The sequence below is a fragment of the Phyllostomus hastatus genome, unplaced genomic scaffold (assembly GCF_019186645.2).
Source record: "Phyllostomus hastatus isolate PE091 unplaced genomic scaffold, TTU_PhHast_1.1 phas_scaffold_78, whole genome shotgun sequence".
Taxonomy (NCBI): domain Eukaryota; kingdom Metazoa; phylum Chordata; class Mammalia; order Chiroptera; family Phyllostomidae; genus Phyllostomus; species Phyllostomus hastatus.
Window position 1 is genome coordinate 115,653,423 of NW_025334041.1, and position 22,742 is coordinate 115,676,164.

Consider the following 22,742-nt stretch of genomic DNA (forward strand, 5'->3'; position numbering starts at 1 on the left):
TCAATCCTTTAAAAACGCAAACACCATTCTTAGCCACTTTGTCCCACTGGCCCTAATTTGCCAGCCCCAAGATTAAGAAAAAACAGGTGGGGCCCTGGCTGGTGAGGCTCAGTGGATTAAGTGCCGGCCTGCAAGCCAAAGGGTCACCAGTTCAGTTCCCAGTCAGGGCACATGCCTGGTTTGTGGGCCAGGTCCCCAGTAGGGGGCATGCAAGAGGCAACCACACATTGACGTTTCTCTCCCTCTCTTTATCCCTCCCTTCCCCCTCTCTCAAAAATAAATAAATCTAAAAAAAGAAAATATAGGTGAGGATTCAACTCTACCAAGTAATAGCCAGAGAACCCTGAAGTTTCATGCTGAAGAGAAAGCAAAAGCTTTCTTCTCCCTATATCCCTTAAACCCTACTTCAAAAGGTTCTTTAAGGAAAAAAAAAAAAAAAATCAGCCATGGCTGGTGTGGCTCAGTGGATTGAGCACTGGCCTGTGTACCAAAGGGTCACCGGTTGGATTCCCCGTCAGGGCACATGCCTGGGTTGCAAACCAGGTCGCCGGTCCAGGGCACACAAGAGGCAACCACACATTGATGTTTCTCACCCTCTCTTCCTCTCTCCCTTCCTCTCTGTGTAAAAATAAATAAATAAAATATTTTTTAAAAATCAATCATACAAGCCTATGGTAGCCAGAATAGAAAGTGCTGGATTCAGCATAACTGACAGATAAGCAAAGAAAAAAATCAGCACCAGAGAAAATAGGTGAGCAAAGGGCCTGTTTGTGTTAGAAGTAGGGGGAAATTGGTGTGTAGCAACATCTTAAAGCCTTAATACAACCAAAAATCAAAATCTTTAAGGGAAGCCCTGACCGGTGTGTGTGGTTCAGCTAGCTGGGCACCATCCAAAGCCAAAGATCACCAGTTGGATTCCTGGTCAGGGCACATGCCTGGGTTACAGGTTCAGTCCCCAGTAAGAGTTTTTATGATAACACACACACACACTTCAGACAGCAAAGTAACAATCAGGGCTGACACTACTGCAAGAGTATCACTACTACTAAACCAGAAAAATTAAAAGGAGTGACACTAATCTTTAAAATGAAATGCCTATAGTAACATTCTTTTGTTAACTCCTTATGGATACAAATTATGTCTTATTCCTATTCACAACCTCAACACATAATACAGTAGGTGCTTTTTTTTCTTTTTAAGAATTAAACAGCCCTGGTTGGTGTAGCTCAGTGGATTGAGCATGAGCCTGCAAACCAAAAAGTTGCTGGTTCGATTCCCAGTCAGGGCACATGCCTGGGTTGTGGGCCAGATCCCCAGTAGGGGATGTGTGAGACACAACCACACATTGATGTTTCTCTCCCTCTCTCCTTCCCTTCCCCTCTCTATAAAACTAAAAATAAATAATTTTTTTAAAAATTAAACAAAGCCATTCCCTGGAAATAATGGTAAAACAAAATTGCATGCATTATAAAGAAAATTAAGACGACATAAGTGCCAAGATAGTAAAGGAAAGAAAGAAGCATACTAACAAATTTATAACAGTAAAATCTAGGTTTCACCTCTGTGTAACTATTACACCTAATCCTATAAAATTACATAAACTTTAGTGGGAGAAGTTAAAACAAGGGTTCCATAATAAATGCATTAAGTTTTCTGATATCTAAAAAGTTAACCATCTAACACATAATAAAGGTAGTTACAGGTATCACTCAGCAATCCAGAAATAGCTAGATGGACAGGGTATGCTTTCAAGTTCAAAGAAAATAATGTCTCAAGTCTTGACTATGGCTAAAACCTATCATACCCGAGCATTTGGAAGCTCAGTGGGTTGGCAGTTACCACCCAGTTAGAAGCCAGTTTCATACACAAAACCCTTGTATCCTAAACGACTTTGCTTTTTCATTCTGAGGGCCCTCTGGACAGAAGTTCTTATGAAGATTATTGGGTACATTATGAGCCCTGACTAAATGGTACACCAGGTTTTTCAATAACTGCTAAAACCAGTGCCTTACACTGTCAAAGGTCCATTAAATGTATTAAGTGGCTATTTCTCTATGAAACTTCCAATAAAATTCTACCTTTGGGTCAGGTCCAAATGCGGTGAGAAACACAGGAATGTTATTATCTGCTCCTCCAGGTACCTGTCAATCCTTCCTTCAATCATCTTTGTTGAATTAAAAATATTTTGAGTCAATGAATTTAAGAGTATGGCCTCATAGTTTCCTTCTAGCAGCAACTGTAGGAAAGATCCAATCTCTGTAACATAAAAAAATTGGTCCAATAATCCAAAAGAACATTTCTTTTCATACTGTATAGGATAACACTATTAGGTACATGTATCATTTTAGTATATAAAAAGTGCATATTTGGAATACTTGTTATACATTAACTAAAAAGCAATGAACGAATTCCCATCATTCTACAAGTATCACTTCTCCTGGAATTAGCAGGGCATCTGTATGATGAGTAGTAAGGTAGAAGTTAGACTCAGGAATATATTTTTCACTAGTAAGTATTCTCACCCTTCTGCTGGAAATTCAAAAAGATTCCTAATGGCAACAGAAAAATTCCCACGGTCAGAGTTCTAGACATTTCACAGTCCGGCTCCTCCTACACCCCACTACACTCCCAGATGGAAAGCTGGTTCACTCACTGTTTCCCTAGTATCTCATGCACATGTCTGCCCCCACACTTTTATAATTTTGATTTCTACTGCTGAGCTCTTCTCCACTTGTCAGTCTTATTCTTTAATCAGAAATTAGTCCTGACCCCTGTGGCTCAGTTGTTTAGGCATCGCCCCGCAAAGCGGTAGTGCGCTGGTTCCATTCCAAGTCACCGCACATGCCTGGGTTGCGGTTAGGTCCCTGGTTGGGGCGCAAGCCAGAGGTAACCAATCCGTTTCTCTCTCACAATGATGCTTCTCCCCTCTCTTTCGCCTTCCCTGCCCCTCTTTCTCTCTCTCTAAAAATAAATAAATAAATAATTGAGAGGAAAAAAAAGGAAGATATCAGCTCAAGTCTGACTTCTTCCAGGAAACTTTTCCAGACCACCGGACTTCCGAAACTACCTATCCTGAAGCCCCTATTGTGTGCACATACACACAGCACTTACAAGCTGTCCTAAACATTTCTCTTCTGTGTCCAGCCTAACCCCACAATCAGATGTGCCTGTATCCCACTAGTAAATGTGCCTTTTAATTCTTTTTTTAAAAAGATTTTATTTATTTATTTTTTAGGGAAGGGAGGGAGAAAGAGAGAGAAACATCAATGTGCGGTCGCTGGGGGTCATGGCCTACAACCCAGGCATGTACCCTGACTGGGAATTGAACCTGCAACACTTTGGTTCACAGCCCGAGCTCAATCCACTGAGCTATGCCAGCCAGGGCTGCCTTTTAATTCTTTATCCGGTAAATGTGCATGGCTCACAGGAATTACTTCTTAACTGCCTCGTTTCAGCTTTTCTGCTTACCAGCTGTGCGACCTGGAATAAATTGCTTAACCAATCAGTAGTTAAATGTCTTCATCTGCAAATTGGAATTAAGGGTAGCAACTACCTCAGGTGTCTACTGTAAGGATTAAACGACTAAAGAAATATTTTAAAAACATTTATTTAATAAACTGACATTGCCATTATTACTTCATGCCAAGCTGTGAGAGGTCGGGGGTAGGCACAGGCACAGAGCCAGAGGACCACGCCGACCACGCCCACCACGTCAAGGATACAACCCAGAGCTTTAAGACATCAGCCAGATTTTGGTGGGAAAAAATAAAAGCAAGGATAAGAACGCAGACACCGCCACCCCTTCTTACAGTCCCTACGCTAGCCTAAGAGTCTGGCGAGTGCGCCTCTCTCACCTGAGCCAGCGACTCCCTCCTGCTTCCATTGCTGCCGCTCAGCATCAGTGGTGAAGCCCCTCAGAACTGCCAGCTCCGGGGTCCACATCACCCCGGACATCACCCCAGCCAAAACCGGCCCCCAAAAGGGTTACACAGGAGTCTCAAAAGAAAGTGGAAGGAGGAGGGTTCAGAGACGCCAAAGTCTAGTGGCGAAAATTCTGCGGATACACCCAAAGCTCTAGAACCTCATGTGCGGATACCGGCCCAAGGGGGCGGCCATGACAGCAGCCCGGTGCATCCTGGGAAAAACAGGGACTCAGCACCGGCTTCCGCCTAGAAAACCAACCCAAGTCCGTGATACTGTGTAGGCCGGGTGGAGATGCCCCGCCCTGAGCGGGGGAAGTGGGCGGGGCTGCAGGGGGGTGGCTGACCTCAGCCCCGCCCCAAGGGGCGGCTGCGGCCAATTGTAAAATTCGTAGAGGGTCTGGAAACCTTAGCTACAGACCATAGAGGACTCGCGTTAAATGCTGCTCCTAGCAGCGATCTTGCCCGACCGCGGTTTCTTTGGAAGGTTTACCGCTTTGATTCCTAAACCTTTTTTAGGCCTGAACTCTCCTAAGTACCTGTTGAAAGACGTACTTCTTTCCGCAAAATGCACTCGGACCCTTACTACCGATATTTGGGTACCATTTAAGGAAGTCAGAGACCCTATGCGGAGGAGTCCGTGAACCCCAGGTTAAGAACCCTGCAGCAAAGAAAATGCCTTTATTCTTTGAATGAATTAAAGTGTAAGTAAAATATCTATCTGGTTTTGACGCTGCCAGTAAGATAACTTATGACCGAGTGGGACATCTGGCTCGGCAACTAATGGAGGGAAGTTTTTGGAGGATAGACTGAACGCTGCAGAAACCTGCTACCCTGCGTGCCTGCTGCTGGACACAGGGCGTCTTTAGTCTTCACCGTAGCTCTAGGTGAAAACCAAGCTCCAGAAACCCGGACATGGCAGGCGGGACTGTGCCCCCGTGGGCTTGAAGCCTGCACTGTAAACATGCCATACACTGTCGGGAAAAGCTGCAGGGTAACTCTGACCACGCAGGATTCGTGGAGTAATTAAGGGCAATGCATTTCTGAAAGCCCAGGACCCCGCTTCAAGAAGGAAGGGAAACATTTTTTTTTTCAATTACAGTTTACATTCAATATTACTTTGTATTAGTTTCGGGTGCACAACATAGTAGTTAGACAGCCACATATCTTACAGAGTGTTCCCCGCGATATTGCCAGTACCCAACTGGCACCATACATAGCTATTACAATGTTCTTGACTATATTTCCTGAGCTGCGCTTTACATCCCCCATGACTACTCTGTAACTACCAATCTGTACTTCTCAATCCCTACACGTTTTTCACCCAGTCCCCACCCCCTCCCTTCTGGCAGCCATAAGTCTGTTACCTGAACCCATGAGTCTGTTTCTGTTTTGTTGGTCCGTTCCACATATGAGTGAAATCACGGTGGTTGCCAGGGACAATGCCACTAAGGCTCACACAATGGGGCTTGACCCATCCTGCCCTACTTCTTGGATGTGTAGAACCTGCCCTGAAGGATATGCTTTAAAGACCTCCATATATCAGTAAACCAAAGAAAACCTGGGTGTTCCTGTCACTTAAGATCCAATGACACAGGGTGACCTTGAACAGCTGCTTTCTTGATTTACATGGTTCAAACTCCAGAGAAAAGGCATCTCCAAACCTATCTAGGTCCTTGAAACAAAAGGCGTCTGAGTCCAAATGCTGTAAAAGCTTTGTGGGTTGTGCAGCAGGTGATGTGGGAAGCAGGCACTGAGGAATTAAAAATACAGGAAGGATTTGAGTTGCAGATGCTCCCCCTCAGCATGAATGCGAAAGATTCTTGAATAATTGTTATTTCCCAGGAGTGATGCACAGCCACACAGGGGGGTTATGTGAAGATGGTGGCAGAGGTTGGAGCCATGCATCCACAAGCCAAGGAATGCCAGCAGCCACCAGAAGCTGGAAGAGGTAGAAAATGGATCCTCCCCTTGAGCCTTCAGAGGGAGTGCAGCCTCGCCAACACCTTGATTTTGGACTTTTGGTCTCCAGAACAGTGAGTAAATGAATTTCTGTTATTTTAAGCCACTGAATTTGTGTTCATTTGTTATAGCAACCCCAGGAACTAATGCATGTATTTATTCTTTTCTAGAAATAAAATCAAGATACATTTTTTAAAAATAAATATATAATAATGTTGTGCATATCTTCATTACTTATCCAAATGATACTGGCCAATCAATAGAATACTTCACATGGTCAATAACAGAATTATTTCAATTAAATATTTTGACTTGAATTCCTATTTAAAAAAACATAGTTTAACACTTTTAATTTTGTTATGAAAGTACATTTGTCACATCATACTTTGTTAGTTTGGTCACTAACCTAAATATTTAGACATCCTGCATGTGCATCCCCATTTGTATCTTGCCTCTTAGCTATGGGTGGACTTCCACGTGACCTGACCTTTTTACAGTTTGGAGAATTCACCCTTACAGTCTCCCTTCCGGTTGCCCCAATTTCAGTTTGGGGTCTAAAGACACCTCTGTAGCTCAGTGATCCATGTGATCGAGGTGACCTGTGCTTTCATGCATTAAGAGGAAAACCACTTCAAGATAACATCAGAACCAGAGGTAGACTGTCACAAAACTATGCATGTTTCATGGGGAGGGCTTTTCCCTTATGCAGGAGAAAAGTTGCTGAAGTTTGGGAAGAGCTTCAAGTTCAGGAGAACTAATAAACCATCACACATAATTTTTTAAAGCCCTCCGTATTACTGGAGCCAGATGAACCTGAGGCCCCGCCCTGCTCTGCCCACTTGCCCAAGACTGAAGCACCAGGGCAGGACACCAGCCAGGCTCCTCCTCCCAGGCCTCTTGTACCCCGGGGCTGCCATTCCAGCTCTGAGTCTATCTAGCACCCCAAGGTCTGCAACTGGAGCTGTTCTCTTGTCTAAGTTGACCCAGTGGGCATGTCTCTTTCCATCCTGGAATCTTGATCTAACCAGTCTCCCAAGATTTGAAGCTTGTGTTTCAACAAATTGGTACTATTCCAGCAGCTATACAAGGGCATACCAGACTGTAAATTTTTAATTATGGAAAAGCATATACTATGGTGAACAAAATGCAACTGTGAAAGTTTATTAAATAATCAGCTTTAGTTTGGGAAGCAACCCTCACCTGAGTGGTTAACACAGTGCTGCTCCAGGTGTGGTCCAAGGGCTGGCTGTCAGCAACGGGCCAAGAACGGGAGGAGCCCACAGCGTGACTGCTGCAGCATTTTCATTGTGCTTTACAAAGTCCTGGGTGGAAGAGGTAACCAGAAACCTTGGCCCTTCACCAGTTTAAGACATACTAATTGAACGTCTCACCTAACCCATCTTAATCTGCATACTCCAAATTATAGGACATCAGAGTTTACAGTATTTTCCACATTCATCTGACTTTGGATACTGGTCTTTATTATTGATTTGAGAGACAGACAGACAGACATAGATTTGTTGTTCTATTTACTTATGCAGTCACTGGTTGATTCTTATATGTGCCCTGACCAGGGAGTGAACCTGCAGCCTTGGCATAATAGAACAACTCTACCCAACTGAGCTACCTGGTTAGGGTGGAGGTACTGGTCTTGATGTGAGAATGCTTTCTAAGAGTTACTTTTGTACTTTTTAAGATATCACCTTCAGTTTTATGAACAATTGGCTTTACTGTTTTAAACTCCATATTCTCTGCACACACTCTTAGACCCGGGGCATCCTGTATCTGCTGGCCTCTGGTCCATCCTTTCCCAAGGTCTTCACACTGCCCTTCCCAGGACAAACAAAATCGCCCATGACCCACTCCCTCCCATCTTTCCAAAACTACAGCCTACCTCCCATTTGACTATGGTGTCATTAATTCCAGCTCTCCTTTTGATCTCTTGTGACTGGAACTCCTTTTGCCCTGGCTAATTTCTTTCTCCTCACCCTTCAAGACTCAGGATATTTTAGCCCTGGCTGGTGTGGCTCAGTGGATGAGTGCTGGCCTGTAAACCCAAAGGGTCACCAGTTTGATTCCCAGTCAGGGCACATGCCTGGGTTGCAGGCCAGGTCCCCAGTAGGGGGCACACATGAGGCAACCACACATTGATGTTTCTCTCCCTCTTTCTCCTTCCCTTCCCCTCTCTAAAAAAAAAAAAAAGAAAAAAAGACTCAGGATATTTTTCTGTAGGAAGCTTTCCTTGACCATAACACCTCAGTGCCTGTCAACATTTCACCTGAAGTAAGTGCCCCCTCCCTGGGTTTCCACGAGGACCCTGTGACCGGCACTGTCAGAGAACTCCCCACACGGCCCCCACAGTGTTTCCATGTGAACCACTCAACCCGCAGGCGCAGGGACCTACACGAAGTACAGAGCAAGGGCTCCAATGTTCGCTGGCATCAAGTCTGGGCCCAGATGGAGCACTCCTCATGTCGCTGGTCTCAGATTTAGACTTTAAGGCTTTGGTTTTAGAAACATGAATTGGACCTTACAGTACCGGTATCATTACTTTCCTTGTATGAACAGTGTTCTGAGGACTAACGGTGTGGAGTGGAGAAAATACCCAAGCATATTTTAATGAACAAAACTAAAATCCACAATTGGAGGAAAACAAAACACTGGGCAGCAGCTTTATCATCCATCCTGATGGGACCCGGACAGACCAAACACAACGAAAAAGCCTGAAGGACTGAAGGCTGTTCTTTTACTTTTTATTGCTGATAATTTCATAGATTTTAGCTGGCATGTCTGTGGGTGACTCATCTTTTCACAAATTGACTGTTTGGTCGTTCCTGACTTAGCTCCCCACCCCAGCAGACCACACACCCCGTGTTTCAGAACGTTCGGTTTCCCAGTCTCATCCTGGTTGCCCCCTTTATCCGTGCGTACGGGCCTCTGCACCTGGGAGCCCCCTTTTCTCTTCGGAGAGCAACTCGCTGTTCAGAGTGCAGCTTCTTCTGGTCAGCTCCAGACCCAGCGTTCCCAAGCGCCACTCTATTTGTTTAATATAAATGCCGTCAAAAATCACTTTAGCTTCTCCTTTGTGATAATTGGTCTTGAAAAACTATCCTCTCCTTTCTCACGCTTATCAGTCCTGAAATATCCAATTCTTTGTAGAAATAGCATTTCGCACATGGCAAACTGTTTTAGAAATAAGAAATACGAACACACCTAAGTCTTACTTACTTGGCTCTAGGAAGAGGAAAATGAGCCCACACGGCAGGCACAGAATGTGCTGTGCCAGCCCGAGAGAGGCCCCTCCCTCCGCTCTACAGAGCCTCGGGCCAATGCACACCTGTGACTTCAGCAATAAAGCCAGAGTCCAGGAAAAAAGGAGCCAGCCCTTTGGGAAACAGATCAGCTTAAGAGTGACTTTTCAAGTTGACCATTCCTTTTCATATACTTAAATTCAAATAATGAATACATTCACAAGCTCAAATGTTGGCATAGAATAAAATCATGTTCATTTATTTTTTTCTGCATCTTAGAATTAGAAGGCATAAAATTAAATATGTTGAATGTAATAAATTCATCCATACAAGTGCAAGTCTTCAACAATAACACATTTTTATGGCAGATTTATCATTTTAAAAATGTACCAGTAAATCAAAAAAGAAGGGTATGTCATTGAACTTTTATTGAAGTATACGAGGTCTTCAGAAATCAAATATGAGCATGAAGTATGGCCAAACATAAAATCTATCAAATTCAGTGAAAAGTTGCTGACTTCAAATAGTAGTTGTAAGAATGACCAATATATATTCTTTGTTAACAACCTCTCACTCTACAGTAAAAAAAAAATAATAATAAAATAAACATTCAGTAAACATTCTTTCCTAAGGTAGTTTCCCTTATATATCAGTGATTTATCCATTTCTTTGTATACACAAATTTGTTCAACATACCAATCAGTGGTTCTCACAATTGAAAAATAAAAGCACAAAAAGTTTACACTCTTGTACAGGTAAATAAAAGATCACCTTGAATTAAACTGGATCTCCTTAAGGGCAGAGTATAGTTTCAGTTTCATTACCTATTACATAATTAGCTTCTTACATACAAATATTGACATATTTGGCTTGTGCTTCAAAGCCTCTGTGTCTATGAAGTCCGTGTCGCTGCAGCTCATAATTTGAAGTCACTGGGGAGCTCTTTACTGCTGCTGGGTGTAACCTGGTCGTGCACCCGCGTCTCCTCAGCACCCGCGGTGGCACTGCACATCTCTGAGGCATCGTCGGCGTCAGGGTCCAAGCCTTCAGGACAGGGAAGCTTTAGCAGCTCTTCCCGGAGCTGAGCAGTGTGACGCTGCACGAGAAAACGAGTGACGTTAAAATTGCAAACCCAGGGATGCTGACACAGTTGTCATTTGAGGGAAGAACTGAATTTTTAAAAATCCGAAGCATAGGTTTGGAAGTATTTTCTGGCCACCTTCCTCGTGCTAGCTACTGTAACAGAGAGAGAACCAAGTCGGCAAAAATCTCTCAAAAAACGGACGTTTCTGAAAAGCCCCGAGCAGGATGCCTACAGACCCTGCCCATGCCCCGACCCCGTAACAGCAGCGCTGCTGATGACTTCTTTGCTCCATATGCTCTTTCACGTTAGACAGCAGCATCTTGATGTGTAATACGTGCTGCCTCTGGCTAGACATTTTTGAAAGGAAAGTCCATAAATTAAAACCCAGTGCTATTTCAGTGGATGAAAAACAAGTATTTATTAGGGACTAGACCCTATGTAGAATCCTTGCAAAATGTTGCACATTAATTGTCTCACTTAATGCTCAGAACAAACTTTAGAAATAATTTCACCATCAGGAAAATTCTTTTTAAGTTAAACGAATGAAAAAGATCTACAGGAGTGTGCCCCACACTGCCATTTAGGGAAGGGTGTACTAGAGACTGGGTGGTTGCCTACAAACATTTCATTTTGGTTTATAATTTTCTAGTGGGAAGGAAATGACTTCAGATAGCCCACCAAGGGCTTTGCAATTAGTTGTGTGAACAGTTGCCTTTGAAAAGTAACTAACCAACATTTACAGAACAATTTTTATGCATCAGGCACTGTACTGAACACTGACAATGTAAAAGCAATGAATGAGTAGAATAGGGAAGATATAACCTCTGACCTCATAGAGCCTAAATGTTGGTTGGAAGTGTAAGACATTAAAACAAGGTATGATAAACCACACACTTGCAGCCATTTGTAAGGTTTCAAAATACATTTAAATGCTGGCAAATTTCTCTAGCCCCAATTTCCTTTCCACTGTGGACAACACTAACTAGGGAAGGAGAAAGAAAAACTGGAGAACTGCAAGGGCCAGGCGAGGCAGGAATACTATGCCTCTACTGTGGAACTAAGCTGGACAGCGGCATACTTTTCTCCAGCGGCACTCAGCAGCAAAGGCACAGTGGAAATGATGCAAACCTGGACTAACTCAGGGAGCGATATTTCCAGGTCCAGGTGACACAGAGAAAACAGAAAGGATCTGAGAGATAAGTAAGACACTGACTAAAATAACAAGGTCAAGAGGCAACATTAGACACTGAGGTTTCGTGTAACCACGCAAGCACGTGTTTGGGGCAGAACTACAGGAAGCCCTATGTGGCACTACAGAAAGAACTGGGAGCAGGGGAGGGGGAAGAACCAGGTGCAGGGAAGTCGAACAGACTCCCACAAGCTGTGGGAGCAGAAGGAAGTTGTGGGGGGGGGGGGGGGGGTTGTGATAGGATGCTCAGAAGGCAGCACTGACAGGGTCGGCACTGACCAGGCACGCTCAGTGAAGGGGGGGGGGGGGGGATGTAAATAGTATTAAAAATTTTAAGGCAAGGAAAGAAATGGTTCAAAATTAAATAAATAGAGGAAGTAAGAAAACCTAATTAGAGGAAAGATAAGTTCTAATTTCAGGCCTTTAATGAAGTGATGGCAGGGCGTCTAAGTAAAAATGCCAGTGATATAATTCTGAGAAGGCAAAGAGCAGACAGGAGTTTGAAAAGTCGCTTTTAAAAAGTAAATGGACCAAGTCCAGGGTATAAACACTATGAGAGAGAAAGAGAGACGACAACAGCCCTGAGGACCAGCATGCAAGCCTTCGCATCCCCGAGCGCGCAGGAGAAGGGGAGAGGAGAAACACACTGAGAGAGTCCGAGAGTGCGCGCGGGAGCCAGGAGAGGCTCCGGTGAAAAGTGTAGTAGAAAAGACGGACATCGAACAGTGCTGAGAGTGTTTGCACAGGTAGGCACAGGGTGTCAGAAATGCTCATACTAAAGTCTCTATGTAAAAGTCACGGCAGGCTTCTATGAAGAGAAATTTAAGCTGAAAATTGAATGAAAGCAAGCTAGAAAAGTAGGCGAAAAGTAAAAGGAAAAGCATTTGTAAAGGACTGGAGAGGAAAGAAAGGTGAGTGAAGAGAGAGGTGACACGGAATCAACGGCCCCGGAGGACTGGAGAGTGGGTGACTCGAGTAGAATGAAAGTTAAATGGCAAAAAATTAATTGGGGGGAGGGGGAAGGGAGCACGTTATGTGAAGCTTTATGATAGACACAGAAGTATTCATCACTCCAGGATGACAGTACAAGAAGAGAAGGTTTTATTTTCTAATAATTGGGCAAAATAAAACTAGCTTGGGAGATGCAAGTGTTAAAGAGGAAAATAATTTTTTCTTTGTCAAAGTTTTAAAAACGGAAATCTTACAGTCAGAGAGAAGCCAGGAGATGGAAACCAGTGGAGGCAGGCGGAGGGCGGGTGGAGGGCAGAAGGAACAGCGCTGAGCCAGAAGGGCACCAGCGGCCGGGGAGAGACAGTCCCCGACCCCCTCCTGTTTCACACCGCACTCCCGAATGCCCTGGAGGAAAACAACCTCTCAACGCCCCCCACGCATCTGTATCACAGGCCACAGGCGCTTCCACAGTCAGTTGCTGGAGCCTCTACCATCTCCCTCGTTACTCCAGGTAATAAAATTCTAGAAGGCAAGCAGCCTAAGGGAAAGCTACAGGAACTGACAACCTCATTCACAGAGTACATTTTGTTGTCACCACCTTCAAACAACGAATAAAATCCTGTTGGCTCAGCCCTTGCACTCACTCCTGTATTTTAGGAACTGCTGATTCGTGGTTGAAATGAACATACCTTTTCTACAGACTTCTGGGAGCAACTCAGGCCTCTGAACTTATAATACATTTTATGTTTCTTTGTTTCCCGACCACCCTTTACCCTCCGGGGGCCACGGTTCTGCCAGTGAAGAGACAACTCTTCTTGTAAAGCCCCCAGCGGGGCTCAGGGTCGGCGGCGTCCTCACCTTGAGAGCTGCTGCATGGTGAGACATCGTTCTGCCTACTCGCTTATCGCTGCTGTACTGCTGGATGTCGGCAATCCACTCCTCACACTGCGCCATGATCTCCACTCTTTTCAAGTAAAAATGTTTGTGTATCACCTTCAGGATAAACAAGCAAGGGAGCACAATGTGATCAGGTCGGAAATTAAAAGACAAAGTATGGAGTGTTACAAAGGAATGGAATTCAAAAGCACTGCAATGTTCTTCTCTCCACAAACCTCAATTTAATGAACTCTACCTTATTAACAGGGAATAGTTAGGTTTATGACATCAGGCGACACACACTGAAATTTCCAATTCTATAGTAGAAAATAAAGCCCAACCCCAATCAGACATTCAAACAGCTAACGCTTTCCAGAGAGAATAAGGCACATATAATGTGAGGTATGCACAAGGTCAACGTCAATGAACAAATGACAGGAGAAAACAATCAGAGAGGCACTGACAGCAGAAAATCCATCAAAAGGTCTACCTTTAGAAGAGAACTCGAAGGACACCTGACAAACTAAAGATACTGCAGATGCCACAGGCATTCGAACAGAAAGCACAGCAGAGGCACATTTTTACTTTAGCTTCCGGTTAATTTATGGGTAGGATTTTATCTTATGAAATTCAAGTTCCTTGTAATAACTGTGGTTTCATTTGGCATTAAAGAAAACTATTCTTTGAAAAACGAGTAAGTAAAAATTTCTTCCTGTGGAAGAAGTAGGAGTCTAATTTCTGACACATTTAAGTTAGAAAACAGATCAATTCAGAAACATGATTCTGTGTTCTGTGTGAGCTGCTCCCCTGTCCGCTGAGCTCTTCTCCCCTAAAGAGACAGCAGCAATACGCCGTACAAGCAAAAAATCACTAGGAAACCCTGGAAACGGATGTGAAACACCAGGAAGATCCTACTACACCCACCTGTTCTTGTGCCTGATGCTTACAGACTGACGTGAAGAACCGTAATGACCACAGAACCAGATGGGACGTGAGTGCAGCAGGAAAAAACACTGAAAACACTCCAGGGAATGCAAAGGGGGAGAGCCGCACCTGACTGGGAGAGTCAGGAAAGCTCTCGTGGACAAGGTGTGCGCCCTTTACCGTGCGCTGGCTTCCAAAGGATGGGAAGGCCTACTGCTTCAAGTTGTACTGTTTGCTTTTTGTAAAAGGAACCCAGCCCCACTCCGAGTTCCTTGTGTTAACAGTAAATTTTTCTTCCAGAAAAAAAAAATTATGCAGGAACCAACAAATTATACACTGATTAAGTATATGTACTTATAAATTTTAAAATGCATTTTAAAATTAAGCTTTATATATACAGAAAAGTACACAAATTATGTATACAATTGGACACACTGCCTCATTAACACATCAATGTCATCTCTACTCAGATTTGAAAAAACCACAAGCACGCCAGAAGCCCGTCTCTGCTACCTTTCACACTACAGTCCTCATGCAAAGGAACACACCAACCTCACTTCTTTGAGCGTATGTTAATTTTATTTACTTTTGAATTTTTATAAGTGGAATTATATGAAATGTACTTTTTTGTGCTCTATGCTATGTTTATATTTGTCCATGTTTTTATATATAGCAGTTCATTCATTTACTTTGCATTATTACCTCTCTTAAATATTCCATGATTTGTCCATTCATTCTGGTGATGGACCGCTGGACTGTTTCCAATCTGTGGTAATCATGAATAAATGACATGAACATCCTCTACACACAGTATGTGTGCACAATTGCTATTGCGCATTTACCGAGGAGTGCGATTGCTACTTGTAGAGCTTATTAGATCCTGCCAAAGAGTTTTCCAAAGAGGCTTTACCTATTTATACTGTCATCAGAAGCATATCAGAGTTCTAGTTGCTCCACCCTAACATTTGGTACCAAAGCCTTTAAACTCTGCGTGATGCTGAAGAGGGGCAGACAGGTGCCAGTCAGTGCAGGGCTGTGCAGGCCACGGCACAGACTCGGGGTTCCTTCGTCACACAACGGGAGCCTCCGATCTGATTACGGTGGAGAGCCATTGCAGAGGGACAGAAGTGGAAGCAGGGACCAGTTAGAAAACTACTTCCACAGGCTAAGCAAGAGGTAATGGCGGCGTGAGGCAGGCTCGTCACGGTGAGATTGGTCTTCGCCCCCAAATTTTGATTATGCTTTGAAGGGTGGAGCCAGCAGGATGTGTCAATGCATGAAGCATGTGAGAAAAAGAAAGAAGTCACAGGAGGTCAAGAGTTTGGGATAGATGATGGTGCTTTCACTGACAGAGGGAAAGAAGGACCAAGAGTTCAGTTTTACACAGCGTTAACTTAGAGATGATAATATACATTTTAGTGGACTTGTCAAGTAGTTTATATTTCTGGACTTATTACCTGAGTCTTATGGGCACTGAAGGAATTAATTTATGTACAAACAGGAGGAATATAAGTTTTTCAGGGGAAGAAACACAATTTCATTTATCCCCGAGTTCTGAGTAGCTCAGGCAGTGCCAGTAACAGCTGACATTCAATATGACTGTAAAACAAATTACCTAAGGGACCCAAGCCTGGAAAAGAGTAGAATATTATGCTTAAAAGCACAAAGAAATGTATGTATTTTCTATAATATTAGGAAAAATGATTTCCCACAGCCTTTCAAGGTAAATGCAAGATCTGTGAAAATATCTAACTTTGTCATTCAAAATGCAAATTCATTTAGTAAAACAAAACAAAATATTCTTTTTGTATTCCTTCAGAGCACATTCAGCAATGCTATTTGGTGAAGAGGAGGGCTGAGGCATGAAGCTACATAGCAGTCACAAGTAATATTTGCTTTATATTAAAGATCAATGTTCTGTGAGGTAAATATACCAAGTTTTCCTCTAAAACATTGAGTTTCTAGCACAATTCAAGAAACTGATATATCAAGGGAAATAATTTTAAGAAAAAAAAAAGTTCCACGGCACAGTTAAAGAAAGACGTGATGAAGTACTGGGACATAGCGGGTGAAATGCACAGTCGCACTGCAGGCAGACCACGGAGACATGACTGGCTACAGAGAGAGAGCCACACTTCAGGATGCGGAGAATGAAAAGCACTTGAGAATATCAAGACAGGTTTAGAAACTCACAAGTCCAACTTTTTCCTAAAGAAAAAAAATGTCTTTTCTTCAACATTCGAACACAGATATTACTGAAAGTATCAAGTTTCTATTTACAAGACAACTTTAGAAAGTATCTCAGCCCTGGCTGGTGTGGCTGAGTGGATTGAGTGTGGGCCTGCGAACCATAAGGTTGCCGGTTCGATTCCCAGTCAGGGCACATGCCTGGGTTGTGGGCCAGGTCCTCAGCTGGGAGTGTGTGAGAGGCAACTGACTGATGTATCTTCCACACATCCATGTTTCTCTCCCTCTCCTCCTCCCTCCCTACCCCCTCTCTAAAATAAATGAATAAAATCTTTTTATTGAATAATAAAACAAATTTCATGAGGAATATTTTAATAACATATTTAGACAATTTGCTAGTAGAATTGCCTCTGTCAAAAATAACAAATACTAAAACTGTTCAAAATCTTGTCAGATGCCTTTTAGGAAGTGGTTTTAAGATTCACCTATACTACATTAATATTGATCTTTTTATGATTAAAAACTATAGTAAAGTTTAGTTTACCATAAATACAGTTCTAATAAATTATATTCTATAATGTCTTTAATAAAGTATTCCACTAATTTTACTGAACGCACCTCTTTAAAGCACGGCGAAGGGTTTCTGATCTGTTCCAGCATCGCCCACTTAACAGTGGCTTGTCGAATGTTCCCGTCGTATTCTCGAGAACTCTGCGTGCCACTGGGGGTGCCTCTGGACCGTTCATATCCTGGTTCATTAAAGTAAGGCTCGGCTACTAAGATAAGGGACTGAACAGACACCAGTACCTGAGGAACAAAGAAATAAACAGGTTGTAATGAGAAACTTTGACTACCAGTAAACTGGTATTTTGCTTTATCAACTAGGAGTTCCTCTTACTATGTTTCCACATGTGTATTATTATCACCATTAAAATTGATGTTAATACTTATATTATTGAAATATTTTATTAAAGTAAAATTAAAATGGGTGCAGCAGAAGTACAGTCTTATGTAATATTTTTATATCCTATATTTTATATCCTTGAATCTCTGAAAAATCAAAATAGATATGAAGATTTTATTCCTTAAAACTGCTAAACAACAGGATAAATATCACATACCAATTTAAACATTATGATGCTGCAACTGTCTCTGCTCTTAAAAAGCATAAAGCTAACCACGCACTCTCAACAGTATTCGCTTGTAAGGAACACTACACATGAGGCAGTCTCCATTTTTATTCCAAGGAAAACTGACTTCCACAGCATCACAAACACCTTATTCCTGGAAACCGTCATTGGCAAGAAGCCACGGCTCTAAGACCACTTCTGAACCCACTTGTAACAGACAAGGCTTGGGCGTGTTTCTCCAGATGTAACAAATGTTTAGAGAGCTCATTTACCTGATGCAACACTGCTAACTAATATACCTGTATGACTCGCTAATACAACATCTTCAGAGGCAGGAAAACATTAGATATTGTCTGCCTGCTTCGTACACTAAAAAGGATTAACAGCAAGTGGCCATTCATTAGCAAAGAGGATTAAACGACCTCAAGCATATGCATCTCAGGAGTCAAGAGAGAGATTTTCTTAGAAAATTTTAAAAATGGGAACTTGAACTTAAAAAATATGACCAAAGAACAGACAAGATTAAACATGACCTGGAGTGACCATGTAATTAAGGCCAAGGTCAATTATAAGAAAGAAATTTTAACTGTATAGCTCTAAGGCAAAAATCTCCTATTTTTTGAACTTTCTGAAACTAAATACGCCATTGAAGGAAAGTGATTTTCTCTGGCTATATACTTTCCCCTAAACTCAAATCTGAAACTTCTCAAACACCCTTCCAGTGCATAGATAGATATTAGTTCCTTTCCCCTTCCCTTCTAAATAGTCTTCCTCTTCTACTTATATGAGTAGGACGTTTTTCTTTTTTAATTTTTCTTAAAAAAATTCCTCACCTGAGGAGATATCTCTCATTGCTGTTACAGAGACAGGAAGTTGTGTGTGTGGTGGGGATGGGGGGGGGTGGGGGAAGGTTGGGGAATGAGCTAGCGAGAGAGAGCGAGAGAGAGACTTTGACTGGTTGCCTCGTGGAAGCTCCTGGACTGGGGATTGAACCTGCTACCCAGGTATGTGCCGTGACCAGAAATCAAACCTACAACCGTTTAGTGTATGGGAAAATGCTCCAACCAACTGAGCCACACTGGCCAGGGCCGTAATAGCCATTTTCCAACAAAGACAAAGAAATAATTTAAATTAAAAACTTTTCACAAGTTTGTGATATAAGATTGATTTATTTAACTTCACCTCCTTTTAGACAAAATATAGTTTTATAAATCTCAGGCAGTGACAGACTCAACAATTTAAATTTCAGATTCAGCTCTGGCTGATGTGACTCAGTGGACTGAGTGCTGGCTGCGAACCAAAGGGTTGCTGGTTCAATTCCCAGTCAGGGCAGGTCCCCAGTAGGAGGTGTGTGAGAGGCAACCACACACTGATGGTTCTCTCCCTCTCTTTCTCCCTCCCTTCCCCTCTCTCTAAAAATAAGTAAATAAAATCTTTATAAAATATAAATAAATTTCAGATTCATAGCCTATTTGGTTTAAAACAGTTAAACCACATAAAGGAAACATAAAGAATGGGTGTTTTGTATATAGAACACAGAAAATTACATTTAATAAATAAATTGGGGTATAACATATTGTCTGCTAAAAGAAAAAAGAAAAGCACTGAACTATGAAAACTTTTCATAGTTTGCATCTGGTAATAAGATATTGTATTTCAAAGAACAATTTATAATATGGTTCTTTTATCATTAGGTAATATATTTACTTTTAAAAATTTATTTATTGATTTGAGACAAGAGAAAGGGGGAGACACACACACACACAAATATCAATTTGTTGTTCCATTTATTTATGCATTCACTGGTTGCTTCTCTTGTGTGTCCTGGACTGCAGATTGAACCTGCAACCTTGGCATATCAGAATGACATTCTAACCAACTGAGCTGCCAAGGCCAGGATTTCTATGCACTCTTTAAACATGCATTTTGTGGAAATATATAAATGCTACTTTATTTTCCTTCAGTGAACTCTACTATTCATAATATTCATTTTATGGAATTTCTGGAGCCTTTGGATTATCTGACCTGTTGGGTCATTTAATTTTACAACACTTTATTGTAGCCCATAAAACACTGAGCATAGAACACCAGTAAATCAACATATCTTTGGAAAGAAGAATTTCTCTTTTTAAAAAGGATTTGATTTTTTAATACTCAAAAATGATAGGATTTATCTAGCTTTGAGAAACAGTGTATGTATGATATTGGAAGTCATAGACTACAGTAGACCTCTGTAACTTATTTCCTCAAAACGTATTTCTTGGTCATCTGTAAAATGGGGATAACACCTGCTTACATTATGACTGTGAGAATAAAATAAACTTTTGGGGGGAGGTACAGTATCAGTGCTCATAAGTAAGGTTAGTTAATACAAAGTAGCTACTATTCCTTGGAGTAAAAGTAATAGCACACATCCAGAATATAGTAAAAAGGTAAAAGAAAAAAAAAATCACGTCTACTCTAAAAATAAAACTATTACCTATGTGATACAAACCTGCAAAGAAAGTTAGCCTGAGTTCTATTTTGATCAACAAAACTTAATTAAAAGAGCTACCTGGATTCCAAAAAGCAGTATTCATCACAGCTACATGTGGCCAAAGTGATTTCTTAGAATGAGTTCAAAATAATTTGGTAATAACAGAAAAACACTTGCTACATATCACAGTGTATTGTTTATTACACATGGTTATATTTAAGTTAATACTAAAGAGGAAATATTTCACTCCACAATACAGGTTCACTGATGCTTGGTCAGTTCTTTGATCGAACTCCATGAAGTCAAGAGTTACTCATTTCATTAACAGGCTGAATTTTCTGCCCCTCTCCTCGAGTTTCACATTAGCATTCACGAAACCGCAAGGAGTTCTCAGTGTGATCTGTGCAAGAACTGACTAAATCGAGACCCATGTAGCAGCCTCCTTTCCCCTTCTTTCTCAAAACAAAAATGTTAACCCTGCTGTATGGTCTTCTGCCAGGCCAACTAGTCAGCAACCTTGTCTCCCACACTTTTATGTCTTCATTCGGTCACCATACTCTTACCATTATCTATTCTATTAACTTACTCTTCTCTTTAAAATGCCCACCAGTTTGCTGTATTTCTCCTCCTATCCCACTCCCATTAGGAATTATTAATTTCCAATTGACTTTATTTTCATGTGATGTTCAAGGATTTAATCCTTTTACCTGGAACAGTCTACTAACATTTTTTATTATAGATGTTTCAAACACAGGACAGTACAGAGTACAGAATCCAAAATACTAATTTGCAATAAGAAGCTATATAATATAAAATAATAACATCTTTGGGGTAAGGAAAAGAAACAATATGACTTAGTAAAATGCCTTAAGCCTTTCAAAACAGTAGCTACCTGTCTTTATCTATGGAAAAATACACTACTGAGTAGAACTGTGATCAGTGGCTGATTTCCAGAACTTTCCATTTCAAGGAAAGTGGTAGTATGTATTTAACATTTCTAACCATTTTTAAATGGTTGATTATCTGAATGATTAAATATTTTTAAGTCCCCTTGCATATGATATTTTTATTAACATCCAACTGGAACAAACTATTATCAAGGAATTTTTTACATTATAGCAATGTTAAAAATGAGTTACATAAGCAATGTCAAAATTTGGAGCTACTGATAAAATAATAATTCTTGATGACAATTCTAATGAATAATGTGACTTTTTATTTTAAATTATGCAAATAGTCAAGATAATTATCAGGTTACAGCTAGATATGAGATGTATAGCATAAGACTGAAAAATGTGATTATTTTAATACAAATATATTATTCTTTTAAGAGTCTTACTACAAAGAAACTAAGCCATTCTAATAATGCTTGTCACTGCTCAAAATATTTTGGCAATCTTTGAAATTATATTTAATCTTCAAAAATTTTTGTGGGAGACTTTCACTCTAGCAAAAGTAACTTTGCCCTCTGTGCGTGTGTGATAAATAAAAAAGTAAAACAGCTTTAAGGTGTCAAACTAACACTAAAAAGAAATTAACCTTTCTTGAGACTATCTGGTCTGCTTATGAAGTTTCCAATGCATGAAAAAAATTTGCAACAAACTGGTAAAGGGAAACGATGTACGGAAAAGCCACAGCGAACAGCACACTCAATGGAGAAGACTGAGCGATGCCCCCCTGAGATCTGGAGGAAGGCGAGGCTATTCACTCCTACGGCAGGAAAGACACAGCCACTTCCTGCTCCTGACCAAGTCAGTTTCATCACAGATCTGGAAACCTATACTCAGAAAACTACACAAAATATAAAGAAAGCCATATAATTACATAGTAGTATTATTTATAAAACTAAAAAAAAATTATAACCCAAATATTTTTTAAAAGGATATGCTCTGATGTTAAGTAAATACAGCAGTATACAAACAATTTATCTATATTAATTATAACTATGAACTATGACCAAAAAGGAAAAAAACCTTAAAGGGACTATATAGAAAAGATCATTTTTATGTGTGGGTAGTTAAGTTTCCAAACCTGTAAACTTAAACACTTGAGTATTAAGTTTATTTTACAAAATTTTTGGTATATGATACAGATATACAGGCAAAATCAAAGTTAAAAGCAAATCAAATCTTAAACTAGAAAACTCTGAAAATTAAATGTAAACGTATTTTTAAAACTACATAAATTCAATTAAAATCCAAAATTGACTCAAAATCTCAGGTAAGTCTAATTTACTTAATAAAAAATAGGATATCTTTGATTTTCCTTTCATAGTAAAACTAACAAGCTCTGATGATGCTGACAAGAGTAACAAGCATATAGAAAACTATTTTAAGGGGTTTTGGGGAAATACAATTGAATTATTTAAAAAATGAGTAAGTAGTTACTTGGAGGAATGTTCTATTAACTTCTTTAGCTACTTTGCATGAATCATGTAATCTCTTTTTTCTCTTGGTCTCCATACTGGCAAAAAGGAAAAAATTGTATTATAGTCCTATTTCCCTATTTTATGGGATGCTACCAGGTATTTTCAGAGAATCAAACACATGTGACAGCCTACAAAATTATTTTTCATATCTCCTTTGACCTAACTCAAAGTAAGGATATAGAAAAGGTATCTTTTCAGGGTCGGTAAACTTCAATAGGCTCACCTTGGGGTAATTTACGATGGTTCTTAAACACTGAGCTGTATGTGGGACTTTAAACTACTATGTAGCAATAACAATGTGTTTCTGTTTCCTTAATCAACAAGCAACAAAGTTAATTCACGTCGTTAATATGCTTATTTGTCC

The 22,742-nt window shown here is 40.9% G+C and overlaps 2 protein-coding genes across 10 annotated transcripts in view; both read right to left on the reverse strand.

Moving 5' to 3' along the window:
- The window catches only part of TTC27 (tetratricopeptide repeat domain 27), a 138,674-nt gene extending 134,547 nt beyond the window's left edge, over window positions 1-4,127 (reverse strand). For both annotated transcript variants that reach the window (XM_045828816.1, XM_045828815.1), the window contains exons 1-2: window positions 3,855-4,127; window positions 2,079-2,256 (exon numbers count right to left, since the gene is read on the reverse strand). In XM_045828816.1, coding sequence (XP_045684772.1) covers window positions 2,079-2,256; window positions 3,855-3,954 — 278 coding nt within the window. In that variant the 5' untranslated portion in view covers window positions 3,955-4,127. The remainder of the gene's footprint in view (window positions 1-2,078; window positions 2,257-3,854) is intronic.
- Window positions 4,128-9,474: 5,347 nt separating this feature from the next.
- The window catches only part of BIRC6 (baculoviral IAP repeat containing 6), a 199,318-nt gene continuing 186,050 nt past the window's right edge, over window positions 9,475-22,742 (reverse strand). For all 8 annotated transcript variants that reach the window (XM_045827786.1, XM_045827785.1, XM_045827789.1 and 5 more), the window contains exons 72-74: window positions 16,963-17,151; window positions 13,216-13,350; window positions 9,475-10,229 (exon numbers count right to left, since the gene is read on the reverse strand). In XM_045827786.1, the coding sequence (XP_045683742.1) occupies window positions 10,050-10,229; window positions 13,216-13,350; window positions 16,963-17,151 (504 nt within the window). In that variant the 3' untranslated portion in view covers window positions 9,475-10,049. The remainder of the gene's footprint in view (window positions 10,230-13,215; window positions 13,351-16,962; window positions 17,152-22,742) is intronic.